The sequence below is a fragment of the Panthera onca genome, chromosome A1 (genome assembly GCF_046562875.1).
Source record: "Panthera onca isolate mPanOnc1 chromosome A1, mPanOnc1 haplotype 2, whole genome shotgun sequence".
Classification (NCBI taxonomy): domain Eukaryota; kingdom Metazoa; phylum Chordata; class Mammalia; order Carnivora; family Felidae; genus Panthera; species Panthera onca.
Window position 1 is genome coordinate 43,455,298 of NC_138339.1, and position 14,901 is coordinate 43,470,198.

The 14,901-nt window shown below is 37.8% G+C and overlaps 1 protein-coding gene across 8 annotated transcripts in view; it reads right to left on the reverse strand.

The window, feature by feature from the left end:
- Positions 1-14,901, reverse strand: part of LOC132680858 (uncharacterized) — a 53,590-nt gene that overhangs the window by 14,310 nt on the left and 24,379 nt on the right. For 2 of the 8 annotated variants that reach the window (XM_060634731.2, XM_060634728.3), the window contains exons 2-5: positions 5,633-5,760; positions 4,928-5,024; positions 3,543-3,669; positions 3,189-3,284 (exon numbers count right to left, since the gene is read on the reverse strand). In XM_060634731.2, the coding sequence (XP_060490714.2) occupies positions 3,189-3,284; positions 3,543-3,669; positions 4,928-5,017 (313 nt within the window). In that variant the 5' untranslated portion in view covers positions 5,018-5,024; positions 5,633-5,760. Of the gene's footprint in view, positions 1-3,188; positions 3,285-3,542; positions 3,759-4,927; positions 5,025-5,632; positions 5,761-6,466; positions 6,768-6,845; positions 7,075-13,330; positions 13,397-14,901 lie in introns of those variants that run through there. The other 6 variants (XM_078445934.2, XM_060634729.3, XM_060634734.3 and 3 more) reach the window with 6 other exon arrangements.

Here is a 14,901-nt window from a genome sequence, read left to right on the forward strand (position 1 = left end):
GAAAGAATGAATATCATTGAGCCATAAGAAAGAATGAAATCTTGCCATCTGCAGCAACATGTATGGATCTAGAGTAAAATGGTGAACGAAATAAGCCAGTCAGAGAAACGCAAATACCATTTGATTTCACTCATGTGGAATTTAAGAAACAAATGAACAAAGGAAAAAACAAAAAAAAGACAAAACAAAACCAGACTGAACTACAGAGAACAAACTGATGATTATCAGAGGGGAGGTGTGGGGGGATGGGTGAAGTAGTTAAAGGGGATTAAGAGTACACTTATCTTGATGAGAACTGAATAATATATGGGATTTTTGAATCACTATACGGTATACCTGAAACTAATACAACACTGTATTTAAGTTCACTAGTATTAAAAAAATAAAAATGAAAAAAACCACACATCATCATCAAAAGATAAATAAATAAATACATACATAAATAAATAAATAAATAAATAAATAAATAAATAAATAAAATGGCGCTGGAACACCTGGATTGCCACATGCAAAAGAATGAAGTTGGAACCTTACTTCATATCATGTGCAAAAATTAATTCAAAATGTATCAAAGACCTAAATGTAAGAACATTAACAGTATAAAACTTTTAGGAAAAAAACATAGGGGTAAACTTCATGACCTTGGATTTGGCAATGGATTCTTGGATATGACAGCAACAAAAGAACAACAGAAAAACTGGGCTTCATCAAAATTAAAAAATCATGTGTGTCAAAGGATACTATCAAGAGAGTGAAAACATTGGGGCACCTGGGTGGCTCAGCTGGTTAAACATCTGACTCTTGATTTCAGCTCAGGTCATGATCTCATGATTCACGAGACTGAGATCGAGCCCCACATTGGGTTCAATGTTGGCAGCTTGGAGCCTGCTTGGAATTCATTCTCTTCCTCTCTCTCTGTCCCTCCCCCTCTCGTGTTCTCTCCCTCTCAAAAAGTAAATAAATAGCTTAAAAAAAAAAAAGAGTAAAAAGGCAACCCATAGGATGGAAGTATTTGCAAATCATATATCTGGTTAAGAGACTGAAATCAAATAACTCCAGGAGCTTCCAGGTTGGGGAACACATGGGAGGCGCTAGGAGAATGGTGGTGCACCTGGAGAGGGAATGGGAGCTCTGCGCCCCTTCCACATACCTTCCTCTAGGTATCCCCTCCATCTGGGTGTTCCTGGGTTACATACCCTTTTATAGTAAACTGACAATCTAGGTAAAGCTCAGAAGAGCCTTGTGAGTTCTCCAGATTCCTCTTCCCCTGTATCAGTGACAAGTTGGACGGCAGATGGTGTTAACTTCAGTCAATTGGATTCCTGAGGGACCAGTGGAGCATGCCCCCCTGCCAAACTGTGTTGGATTTGCATCACGTAAAGGAAACAAACACTGTTGTGTTAAGGCACTGGCATGTGGAGGTTAATCTGTAATACAGTATATCTAGCCTGTCCTAATTAATACTAAAATCAGTACCAGTGAACAACAAAAAAGAATCTATACAAAACACTTTATCTACATAAAGAACTTTACATAAAAATTCCATATATGTTCTATATAAGAATTTTATCTATACAAGGAATTCTTACAACTCATTAATAAAAAGACAAATAGTTCAAAATAGAAAAAGGATCCCAACACACTATTTTCCAAAGAAGATACATAATGATAAATAAGCAAATGAAAATATGCTCTTATTTTAGTTAAACACAAAGTTGATATATGACCCAGCAATTCCATTCCTAGGTACATACTGAAGAAAAAATAAAACCTATGTCTACACAAAAACTTATGCATGAATGTTTACAGTAGCATTATTCATGTTGCCAGAAGGTGGAAACAAGCCAAATATCCAATGATTGATGAATGGATAACCAAATGTAGTACATCCATACAATGGAATATTACTCAGCCAAAAAAGGAATGAAGGACTGATACATGCTATAATGTGGATGAACCTCAAAAACAGTATGCTAACTGAAAGAAGCCAGTCACAAAAGACCACATATTACATTATTTCGTTTAAATGAAATATCAAGGGGCACCTGGGTGGCTCAGTTGGTTAAGCGTCCAATTCTTGGTTTTTGGCTCAGGTCACAATCTCACAGTTTCGTGGGTTTGAGTCTCATGTCAGGCTCTGCACTGGTGGCACAGAGTCTGCTTAGGATTCTCCTCTTTCCCTCACTCTCTGCCTCTAACCTCCTCACACTGTTTCTGTCTCTCTCAAAATAAATAAATAAAACTTAAAAAAAGACATTTAATAAATGAAATATCAAGAGTAGGCAAATTAACAAAGACAGAAAGTAGATTAGTGGTTGCTTAGGGCTGGGAGATGGGAAACAGGGGTGTGATAGCTAAACAGTACAGGATCTCTTTTGTAGGTGATAAAAATGTTTTAAAATTGGCTGTGGCAATTGTTACACATTATCTGTGAATACACTAAAAACCACTGAATTGTTAACTTTGGGTCAACTGTAAGGCATGTGAGTTATATCTTAAAGTTGTGTAAATAAAAATAGTAACAGAAAATTTCAGAGTACAGCTAATGAAACTTTGTCTGTATTCACACTGTGCATCCACACTTATATTACGTTAGTCTCCAATAAATATCTTTTACTGAAGTCAAGTAAGCCTAGCAAATTTCTTCCAGAAAGCCATAAGGATTCCTAACTCCAAGAATTTATACACATCCATTCCTAGAGCTTGCCTTCGCCATCCTCCTGCCTAACCCACACTCCAAATATAATTCAGAGGGGCTGGTTCATGCTGGGAAAACATGCCTTCTTAAGTTATGCCACATCTCTTTAGACTATGATTTTCATTTAACTCCTAAAACATTAACTAGATTGGTCATGCAATTTTATACAGCCATGAACTTTGATTCCTATCTTTCCATGTAAAACCTATGTTCCTGAAAAGCATCTGATTTCTAGTGCCTTTGAATTTCTTCTCGAAAGGCACTAAAGACATGATTGTTGAGTGAATCAGTAAGAAACTTTTTTTCTCTTTGTGGCTCACTATTACTTAACGAGTTGCCGAATACTTACTACACGTTCAGCACAGGAGCAAGAGGGAATAGGAACTGCCAACTAGGTGGAAGCATAAGTCTCAGCCACCAGCCAATTAAAAACAAAAAACAAAGAAACTGAGATTTCACTTCCCTTGACTCCCACCTGCTAGATTTTTACCTGGATAGATCCAATCTGATACATCTCTCTTTATTATCCATGGCTCTTCTCCTTGTTCCAACTTGGAGATGACATCTGGTTTGGAAACTGGATGCCCTATTATAGAGAAATCAGAGAGGAATTGGGTTGACTGCAGTGAAGAAAAAAAAGGGTGCTATTTTAGGAGCCCCACAATGAAGCTGTCCAGCTGTCCAGCTGCCCCCAGCAGAGTAATAACCCGCTGGAGAGGAGATTGGGGAATAGAGAGCACAAAATCAGTCATTACATATGTCAGGAACCCACCCAATTTGATCAAATGAGAAGAGATAAGCACCGGATTAGATATGCTGAAATATGCGGGGAAACCATCCTTACCCAATGAGATCACGTGGCTGAAGTTCTCCAGCATCACGTCTCTATACAGGGTCCTCTGAGCAGGGTCCAGTTGCTGCCACTCCTCCTTAGTGAAAGCTACAGCCACATCCTCAAATGACAATGGACCCTACAATAGCATGCTCCTGTTCAATCTGAAGTGATCATTCCCATTTTTACCACAGCATGCAAAACTATGTGCCCAGTTCTATGTCATGCCTATTCAGAAAAATGATGTAAAATTTTGTCTTTAGCAAAAAGAGTCAAACATATCAGAAGAACAGACGAGCAAAGGAGACTTACTCACAAATGGGAATTCAATAAAGGCAGCATTTTAAATAAGTAAATTGTTCAATAAATGGTACTGGAAAAAGTGGATAGTCATTCAGTTAAATAAGAAAGTTGAGACTTTATGTTTTAAAAACAAGAAACAGTTTCCAGATGGGGAAAAAAAAAATCTAAGCATTGCAAATTATTAATACTGGCTATCCCAGGAGAAAGGGAATTTTAAAATCCTAAAATCCTTTTCACTTTATCATTTTAATTTATTTATTTATTTATTTATTTATTTTAATTTATTTATGTATTTCTTAAATGTTTTTACCAAGTAGGGATAATTCAGGCTAGGACAAAAAAATAGTAAAATGATTTTATAAATTGAAAAAAATAGGGCAAGAACTGGTATTCAGTTGGGGAGTAGCTTCACAAACCCTGAGACCACAGCAAAGGCTATAGAAAATCAGAGACCCCTGTGCTCCAAATGTTTACCACAGAATTTTAAGTACAGAACTGCCTATTTGAGAGAAATAATCATATTAGAGACAAATAGATACTCATCATTCCATCTTATCTAGGTTTTATCTCTGGATAAACTGTACCTTAGTTCTCCCAAAGAATAATGCTTATGGAGTTCAGCTTTAACATTATAACTGTCCTCTAAAAAAATATTTAAAGACACAACCACAAAAAATCTACTGATACATTTATGCAGAAGTATAGGTCAGGACATCATCTATAGGAGAACCCTGTCCCCCAAAGAAATTTCTTTTTTTCCTGATGTGTGGAGAATGCCAAATCACATATATGATGTTCTCTACCTTTCCACTGTGGCTGCTAGAAAAGATCAAACAAATGTCCACTTTAATTTACACATTTATGTAAAATAGACATAATGTAGATATAATAAGTGTATTATGTTTATATAGAACTTATACATAACAAATATATATGTGAACTCTAATAGTGGTTTTATGTGGTTCTACTTATTACATAGCAACTCATTCCAAGTCTTTGTTCTCTCTACATTTTCCCTAATTCTAATCTCTAGCTTTCTACACTTTTCCATTTGATTATATGGAAACCAAGTACAAAATAAGCAAGCAACTCACGTGAGACTTGGTCATTTTCTGCTTCTCTTCCAAAAGAGCAGAGGTCTGAAGAATCAGGACTGAGAGACAGACTAAGTCTCCAGGGGCCATTTACCATCTAGAAACAACCACCAACAGAAGTCAGATGAAAAACAGGTCGCCCCATAGAAGGTTATTTGATCCTTATAGAAGGATCTGTATGCACCATGTGAAAAAAGTCCTCTTGTGATTATAATATGATCACATAGAAAATGTACAAGGTGATTTTTAATTGGATAAACGAAGTTATTTCTGTTGATATACAAACACCTTAATGTTCCCCTTTGAATCAGCAATTCTATTTGCAATTCTATCTGTAAGACTCTATCATAAGACAATAATCATGTCTACACATATATGTAAGATTTAACTGCAGATGGAGCAGTTCCCTGACAATAAGAATAAGAAGAATGACCAAGTAGAAAACTAAGGAATGCACCCATATTCCCTAGACGTAAGCAGCCAGCAAAATCCTAAGAGCTCTTTTATATTTTCCCCTAACCCAGCAAATTATCTTGCCAAGTCAATATTCAAAGATTAAAACTGTTGATTTTGCTGATTTTAACATGTTTTTTGCTTAAGATTTTATTGTTGATTTCCAATAGTGCAGTTATCTATATAAGAAAATCGTGACAGGTTAGAACCATTGATAAACAGGAATACAGTACAGTGCAGAAAGATACTTACCTGGTGAATTCTTCTCAGTCCCAGGATGGATCATCCAGAGAAGGCTGTACTCATTCACAGGAAGTGAGTGCTCCCATGATAGGTAGGCTGTTTCATATGGGGTTATCCCAGGCTTTGTCAAGATGAACCTAGAAGGAAACAATTAAATAGTCAGGCTCCTCTCTGGACACTGAGCTCTGAAACAAGGAAATAACAGGTGTTTAATAAATGTTTGCTGAACAGAATGTAGAACAAATTCAATAAATAGGAAGAAACAGGGCTGAAATCACACCTCATGTAAGAAAAAGAAAAAGCAGCTCTCACATTTCAGAGCTGGTCTGGCACTCAAACTCTCCTATTTAATATAATTACACAGAGTATCAACATCAGACAAGGCCACTCAGTGACCAAGATGGAATAAAACAAAAACAAGCCCTCTCTGAAGTCATGTCTGAACACAGACAAAACATCCACATTGTCCAATCCACAAAACACCCTCGCTCCTGGTTAACATGAGTGACTGCTACTTCCTCACCTATTACAGCTTTAACTTCAGGTTAGTCTTTCCTCTCTCCAGATGTACTGAAATTCCCAAACAATGAATTACCCCACTTCCTTACAACATCCAATTCAGAGCAAGGTCCACTCCCTTAGGCCCTCCTTGAAATCACCTAACACAAATCCTGTAAGTTCTTTCTAGCACGCTCTTTCTGAGAAGCCCCCACTTTCCCCATGGTGTAACTAGATGCTAGAGCAATAAACCCAATCTGTTCAACTACAGGGTGTTCCTGGAGGTCTTTGGCTAGAGAGAATCGACAATAATAATGTTATTTCTTTAGATCTGTTTGGTCTTACATTCAAAGGATGTTTTCTTCTGTGAGCTTTTGAGCGATGGAGGGAGATGGTGATTTGAGAAAACATCTGAGGAGGGGCTTCAAGGTGGGGGCCACCTCGGACTTTACATAAATTGTAAAGTTTTCTCACTAAACCAGGACGGACCTTTATCAGCCACTGGCTGAATTAATGACTCCTACAAATCACTGAATCAGCAGGGGCAGAAATCCCAAATCCCAAAGAGCACTTCCAACAAACCCCCAACACAGGACTAGCCACATAGGTTCACAAATCACTGGTCATATGGATACTCCAACAGCGCACAGACAGCTCTCGTTATTACTGATCTCTACATGTACCCAACACTCATCCCACAGACTTCCCCTCAGACTCCATAGACCTCCAATTGCTGACCGCCCCTCCAGTATCAACCCCAAACTTCCTCATGACTCAATCCATAAATCCCACTTCTACTCCCAGCTCGATTATCAGGTCCGGAAACGTCCGTCACAGTTTAACCCGGGACAGCTGTCATGGATTAACGTGATTAACACCCGCTTCCGGCCTGGGTGACCGCAGCGCAGGGCTCTCAAGCATGCGCCGAGCTATTCTGCGCGGTTTTGCCCACTCCGCATTCTCCGCGGCTTTGTTCAGGAGGCAAGATGTCCGCCCCCATGCTCTGTGTCTCACTGCGGAAGCCGCCATCTTGAGAACCCGGACAATTCCGTACACGAGGAGGAACTTGGGTTTATTCCCAGCCTGAGTTTGGACCGTGTCTTTGCGGCAGCGAGGGGAACGCGTAAAATGACCGAAAGGAAGATTATACAAACCCGTGTGGGGCAAAGTTTTGCCGAGAGCTTTTAAAGGATCGGGGAAGAAGGTGCAGTAGTGCAGTCCTTTATTTGAAGACTAACTGGGGAAAGAGGAATTTGGAACGGTGGAATCCTTTTGCAGGGATTCTACTTCAAAGTTCTGGTAAATGGTACAGCCCTATACAGGGGGATTCGCCCTATACAAGGGGATTCCACTGTAGGACAGAGGGGCAAAAGTGATGGAAGGGCTCATGGGGGGGGGGGGGCGCGGAGAGAGATCATAAAACCGCTAATTATGCTAAAAAAAACAATGCTAAGGAATCGCGTTGGGGAAATTCCTACTACCGTAGTATGTTGCAGGGAATGTCTGATGAAAAAAAGGAAAATTGAGACAATGATGAGACTGAGGCACAAAATAAAGGAGAATCTGAGGAACAGAGAATGGAGACTAAGGCACAAAACGCGGGGGGCGGGGGGTGTAGGTATTGAGACTGAAAGGCTGAGGTCTGAGACGAGGGGAGAATGCAGAAGAGGGGGAGACTGAAAGGTGTAAAAAGGACACTGAGTGAGTGGAAGGGGGAAGCCCGAGGTAGGGTGGCTAACCCCCTAGGTTTGTCTGGAATTTACCAGGAAATCCATACTCAGGACTTCAAACGTCTCAGTTTGAGGAGATGGGTGGGGAAAGTTGGGGGAAAGTGCAAAACCTATAAGGTGACCAAAAAAAAAAAAAAAAACCTATAAGGTGACCTAAAAACTAAGGCAATGAGCAACAACGTTTTTATTTTTATTTTTAAAATATAATTTGTCGAGTTAGCTAACATACAGTGTATACAGTGTGCTCTTGGTTTCAGGAGTAGATTCCCATGATTCATTGCTTACATACAACACCCAGTGCTCATCCCAACAAGTGCCCTCCTCAATGCGCATCACCCATTTTCCCCTTCCCCTTGCCCTCCCCCCCCCCCCATCAACCCTCAGTTTGTTCTCTGTATTTAAGAGTCTCTTATGGTTTGCCTATAAGAGTTTGCCTATAGTTTGAAACTATTTTTTCCCCTTCCCTTCCCCCATGGTCCTCTGTTAAGTTTCTACTTATCAAGATAGTATGGTATTGGCACAAAAACAGACACACAGACCAATGGAATAGAATAGAGAACCCAGAATTGGACCCACAAATGTATGGCCAACTAATCTTTGACAAAGCAGGAAAGAATATCCAATGGAAAGAAGTCTCTTTAGCAAATGGTGCTGGGAGAACTGGACAGCAACATGAAGAAGAATGAAACTGGACCACTTTCTTACACCATTCACAAAAATAAACTAAAATGGATGAAAGACCTAAATGTGAGACAGGAAACCAAATCCTATAGGAGAAAACAGGCAACAACCTCTTTGACCTCAGCCACAGCAACTTCTTGCTCTACACGTCTCCAAAGGCAAGCGAAATACAAGCAAAAATGAACTACTGGGACCTCATCAAGATAAAAAACTTTTGCCCTGCAAAGGAAAAAATCAACAAAACTAAAAGGCAACGGATGGAATGGGAGAAGATATTTGCAAATGACATATCGGATAAAGGGTTAGTATCCAAAATCTATAAAGAACTTACCAACCTCAACACCTAAAAAACAAATAATCCAATGAAGAAATGGGCAGAAGACATGAATAGACACTTTTCCAAAGACGACATCCAGATGGCCAACAGACACATGAAAATATGCATAACACGTTTTTAAAGTCAAGTGGATAAGGATATAGATTTTGTACCTTTCCCAGTCAGCATTGCTATTTTTCCCCTTGGCTTCTGATGTTGGCAACCATGATTTGCGATTTACAATAATGGATTATCCATTGTTGTGTCATTCAGGAGTGATACGTTTTAAGTGTGTAACTTAAATGCATGGCAATCATAAGTGTTAACAGTCTTTTGCTTTGTCTATGGATAAACCATTGTGCTTTGTACATAATGCTTGTTTAATTTTTAAATTGTAAATATTGTGACCATGTTTTCTAAGAGTTCAGAAAATGAAAATGAAAACAACTGTAATACCAATGACATTGCCCAAAAAAAGCCTCTTATTTTGATGACAGATATAAAGACACACCCATACCTGGATTAGGGAGGTAAAAAACTAAAATAGAGCAAATTGCACAATATGCAAAAGAGAATTCAGGCTTGGGCATGGTGGTGAAGGGGGTGCAAAAGCACAATGAAACGAGTCAAGGATGACAGGCAAATACCTCTAAATAAATAAAAGGGTTTTTGCCTCCCCAAAAGACACCAACACTGAGTTGAAAATAGTAATTTCCCAGTTATATTAGACAGACAGCATAAATAGATATTACTGTATAGTTCTAATCACTTATATATGAAACGGAATAAAATTACATTTCCAAACCCAAATGTTGCAACTAAAATGTCCTGTGGACAAAAGGAGAAATTTTGGTAACAGATGTGTTAGCCCCTTACAGTGTAGAGCCAATCCTGCTTTGTATTATTATTATCATTATTACTATTTTTATGTTTACTTATTTTTGAGAGAGAGAGCACAAGCAGGGGAGGAACAGAGAGAGGGGGGACAAAGAATCCAAAGGAGGCTCTGTGCTGCCAGTGCAAAGCTCCACACGGGTTCGAACCCATGAACTGTAAGATCATGATCTGAGCTGGTCAGTCGCTCAACTGACTGAGCCACCCAGGCGCCCCTTTTATTATTTTTTATTTATTTTATTATTTTATTTTATTAAGAGAGAGAAAGAGAGTGTAAGGGAGAGTGGCAGAGGGGGAGAGAGCGAATCTTAAGCAGGCTCCACACTTAGCATGGAGCCTGATGTGGGGCTCGATTCCACATCCCTGGGATCATGACATGAGCCGAAATCAAGAGTTGGGCACTCAACCAACTGAGCCGCCCAGATGCCCCAATCCTGCTTTCAATGGTATATCAGGAAATACATCAAATCATGACAGAAAACAAATCCCCTAGCTCTTCACACTTGGGTTGAAAAATGGAGGTCAAACTGTCTTTTTCATTTATAAAGATTTTCATGAAACTAAAGAAAATAATATTGTTGATATCTTGTCCAATTGTAAACTAGACTTTTTTCAACTAGAAAAATGTTCAGTAGACACTGCAAGTGTATATCTGTAAATTCACTCTATACTTATCAAAGTAAATGAAAACATCTTACCTGCTAAGATAGCATATAGTTATAGATAACATATAGTTAGAGCATGTTTCTTCCCTATCCATTAATCCATTTACATTTAAAATGACCACTGTTCTGCCATTTTGCTAGTTGTTTCTATGTGTCATATTTTTTGTGTGTGCCTCAATTCCCTCAATACTGCCTTCTTTGTGTTTGATTTTTTTTTTTTTACAGTGTACCATTTTGATTCCCTGCTTAGTTCTTTTTTTGAAAATGTTTTAGTTATTCCCTTATTGGTTGCTATGGAAATTACAATTAACATCCTGAATGTACAATAATCTACTTTGAATCGTTACCAATGTAGCTCTAATAGCATACAAAACATTGATCCTTTACAACTCTGTCCTCCCGTTACTTTCACCTTTCTGTTGTTATTGTAGACAAAATAGACATGAAGTCAGAAATTGTTACAAGAGAAAGAAGGTCATTATATATTGATAAAAGAGTCAATTCATCAAAAATATCAACAATTATGAACATTTATACACCGAACAAGGACCAAAAATATTGAAGCAAATATTGACATTATTAAAGGGAGAAATGGACAGTTTTATAATAGCAGTGGGAGACTTCAACACCCCATTTCAAATAATGGATTGAACATAGAAACACAAAATGAATAAGGATATAAATAACCTGATTAACACTTAAACTAGACCTAAGAGACATACAGGACACTATACCCAGTAACAGCTAAACACTTATTTTTTTCAGGTTCACACGGAACATTCTTCAGGATGTACCACATCTTAGGCTACAAAACAAGTATCAATAAATTTTAAAACACTGAAATCATATATACTATGTTCTCCAACTACAAGGTAATAAAATTGGAAACTAATGAGAAGAAAAACTGGAAAGTTCAGAAATATGTAGAAATTAAACAGGACACTATTAGATAACCAGTGGGTAAAAGAAAAAAAAAAACACAAGGGAAATTTAAAAGTATTTGGTGCCTGGGTGGCTCCGTGGGTTAAGTGTCCAACTTCAGTTCAGGTGATGATCTCACAGTTCGTGGGTTCAAGCCCCGCATTGGGCTCTGTGCTGAACACTTGCTCAGAGCCTGGAGCCTGCTTCAGATTCTGTGTCTCCTCTCTCTGTCCCTCCTCTGCTCATGCTCTGTCTCACTCTGTCTCTCAAAAATAAATAAATGTAAAAAAAAATTTTTTTTTAAATACTTGGAAACAGGGGTGTCTGGGTGGCTCAGTAGGTTAAGCGTACAAACTCTTGATTTCCGTTCAGGTCATGATCTCCTGGTTTGTGAATTTGAGCCCTACATGGGGCCCCGTGCAGACAGGATTGAGCCCATTTAGGATTCTTTCTCCCTCCCTCTCTCTTGGTCCCTCCCCTGATTGTGCACATGCTGTCTCTCAAAATAAATAAACGTTATAAAAAAAAAAAAAAAAGGAAGTAACATTAAATTAATATGGAATCAACCAGTGAGAAAATATTTTTCTTCGTGTTCGTATCCCTATCCTTCTGGTTAAATCAAGGAAAAAGTATCAATACTCATGTTTGTAACATCTAACACTTCCTCTTCTTTTTTAAACCTAGGCGTCTAGTTCAGAGCCTTTGGCAAACTACAGTAGCTACTTAACTAAAAGTAAGTAAAATCCCAGCTTGGGATTCTCTCTCTCCCTTTGCCCCTCCCCACCACCCTCAAACAGAGACAAATGAAACAAAACAAAACAAACGACAACACACCAAGCTTATTGGATACAGCGAAGGCAGGGCATGGATGGAAATTTAGAACTGTAAATGCCTACAGTAAAAAAAAGAAGCAATATCACAAGCAATTGCCTAACTTTATGCCTTAAGTAACCAGAAAGACATGAAAACTAAAACAGAAGGAGGAAGGAGATAATAAAGATTCGAGTGGAAATAAACAAAATAGAGAAGAACAATAGAAATGATCAACAGACCCAGTAGTTGGTTCTTTGAAAGATCAAAATAAATAAGTAAACTTAAAAAAAAAAAAAAAAGATCAAACACAGAACAAGGATGCCTCCTTTCACCACTTTATTCAACATTGTGCTGAAATTATGGCCATAGTAATTAGCCAAGGGAAAAAAATAATAAGGGGCATCCAAATTAGAAAGGAAGATGAAAACTGTATCTATTCACAGGCAACATAATCTTAGTAAAATCCAAAAACCTCTCCCTCCTGCCTCACACACAAATTATTGAAGCTAATAAATTCAGTAAGGTTGCAGGATACAAGGCCAACATAAAAGTGATATTTCTACACAATATCAACAAACAATTCGAAGAGGACATTAAGCAAACAATTCCATTTATAATAGTATCCAAAGGAATAGAATACCAACAAATAAATTAAACCAAATAAGTACAATACTTCTACATTGAAAACTACAAAAACATTGCTGAAAAGAATTAAAGATCTAAGCAAAAGGAAAGGTAGTATGCAATCACTGATTCGGAAAACTTGATATTATTATGATACAATATTCCCCAAAGGCATCCAGAGATTCAATGAAATTCCTATCAAAACCCAACAGCTTCTTTTGCAGAAATAGAAAAGGTTATCCTTAAATGCACACGGAATTGCAAGAGACCCAGAATAGCCAAAACAACCTTGGAAAAAGAACAAAGTTGGAGGGCTTATACTTTTTTACTTCAAAAATTACTACAAAACCATGGTTATCAAAACAATGTGGTACTAGCATATGGGTGCACATATATAGGTCAATAGAATAGAATGAAGAGTCCAGAAATATACCCAGACACCTATGTTCAAGTGGTTTTTGACATGGGTGGCAAGACCATTTAATGAGGAAAGGACTGTTCTTTCAAGAAATAGCCCTGGGAAAATTAGATCGGCACATGCAAAGGAATAAAATTGGACCCTTACCTTCCATCATATGAAAATAGCCAACAATCACATGAAAAATTCTTGACATTATTAGTCATCAGGGAACTGCAAATCAAAACCAAAATGAGATACCACTTTATACCCACTAGGATGGCTAGCATCAAAAAGTCAGATAATAACAAATGTTAGTAATGATGTGGTGAAATCAGAACCCTCATACACTGCTGGTGGGAATGTAAAATGGGGTAGCCACTTTGGAAAAAACTTGGCACTAAACAGAGAATTACTATATGACCCAGTAATTCCACTGCCAGGAATCTACACGCAAGAATTGAAAGTGGTATATCCACACCAAAATGTATACACTATTTACATAATTATTCATAAAAGTCAAAAGGTACAAACAAGCCAAATGCCGATCAAATGGTGAATGGATAAAGAAAATGTGGTCTGTACATACAATAGAATATTATTTGTCCGTAAAGAATGAACTGATACATGCTACAATACGGGTGAACCTTGAAAATATTACACTAAGTGAAAGAAGGCAGTCATAAAAGACTACATAGTACATGATTCAATTTATGTGAAAATATAAATAGAACAGGCATATCTACAGAGCCTGAAAGTACCAGGCTTAGGTATTTAGGGCTGGGAGGTGGTGAATAGTGGGGCAATAGCTAAAGGGTACCGAGTTTCTTTTTGCAGTGATAACAATGTTCTGAAATTGATTGTGGTGATGGCTGCACATATCTGTGACTATACTAAAAGCCACCAAATTATATACTTTAAATAGGTGAATTATATCTCAATACAGGTATTCTTTTTTTTTAAATTTTTTTTAACATTTATTTTTGAGACAGGGCATGAATGGGGGGAGGGTCAGAGAGAGAGGGAGACACAGAATCAGAAGCAGGCTCCAGGTTCTGAGCTGTCAGCACAGAGCCCAACGCAGGGCTCGAACTCACGGACCGCAAGATCACAACCTGAGCCAAAGTCGGACGCTTAACTGACTGAGCCACCCAGGCGCCCCCAGATATTCTTTTTTTAAAAAGCTGAAATTCTTAAAGTAGTCAGAGGAAAACACGTATTTCCTTTAAGGACTAAGATTGTCAATTGACTTTTCAATAGAAACTATGAAAGCCAGAAAACAATGCAGTCCTGGAACATGTATATAATTCCAAACTCTTCCTTAGCAAAAGGAGTAAGTAAAACTACATTTACTCCATATAGTACTACTCCTACTCCCGTAAGTAGGAGTACTTTTACAATTGTTTTTTACCATAAAAATTTTTAATATTTCCCATAATTTAGTCTTCTATTTTTTCCTTATAGTAACATGTTAAAGAGTTTCCCCACCCAAAGATTTAGTACAGACAGCCTTATATTTAAATGTTTATAAATTTTACACTTTCGTTTTTATGCAGTATTTCATACAGATTAAGGACATTTACTATAGAGCAAAGGTTATCAAATGTTTTTTAGTAAAAGGCCAAATAGTAAACAATTTAGGTTTTGCAAACCATATGGCCTCTATCACAAATCAACTCCACTGTTGTAGAGTAACAGCAGCCATTGACAATAGTAAATAAATAAATGTTGCTATGTCC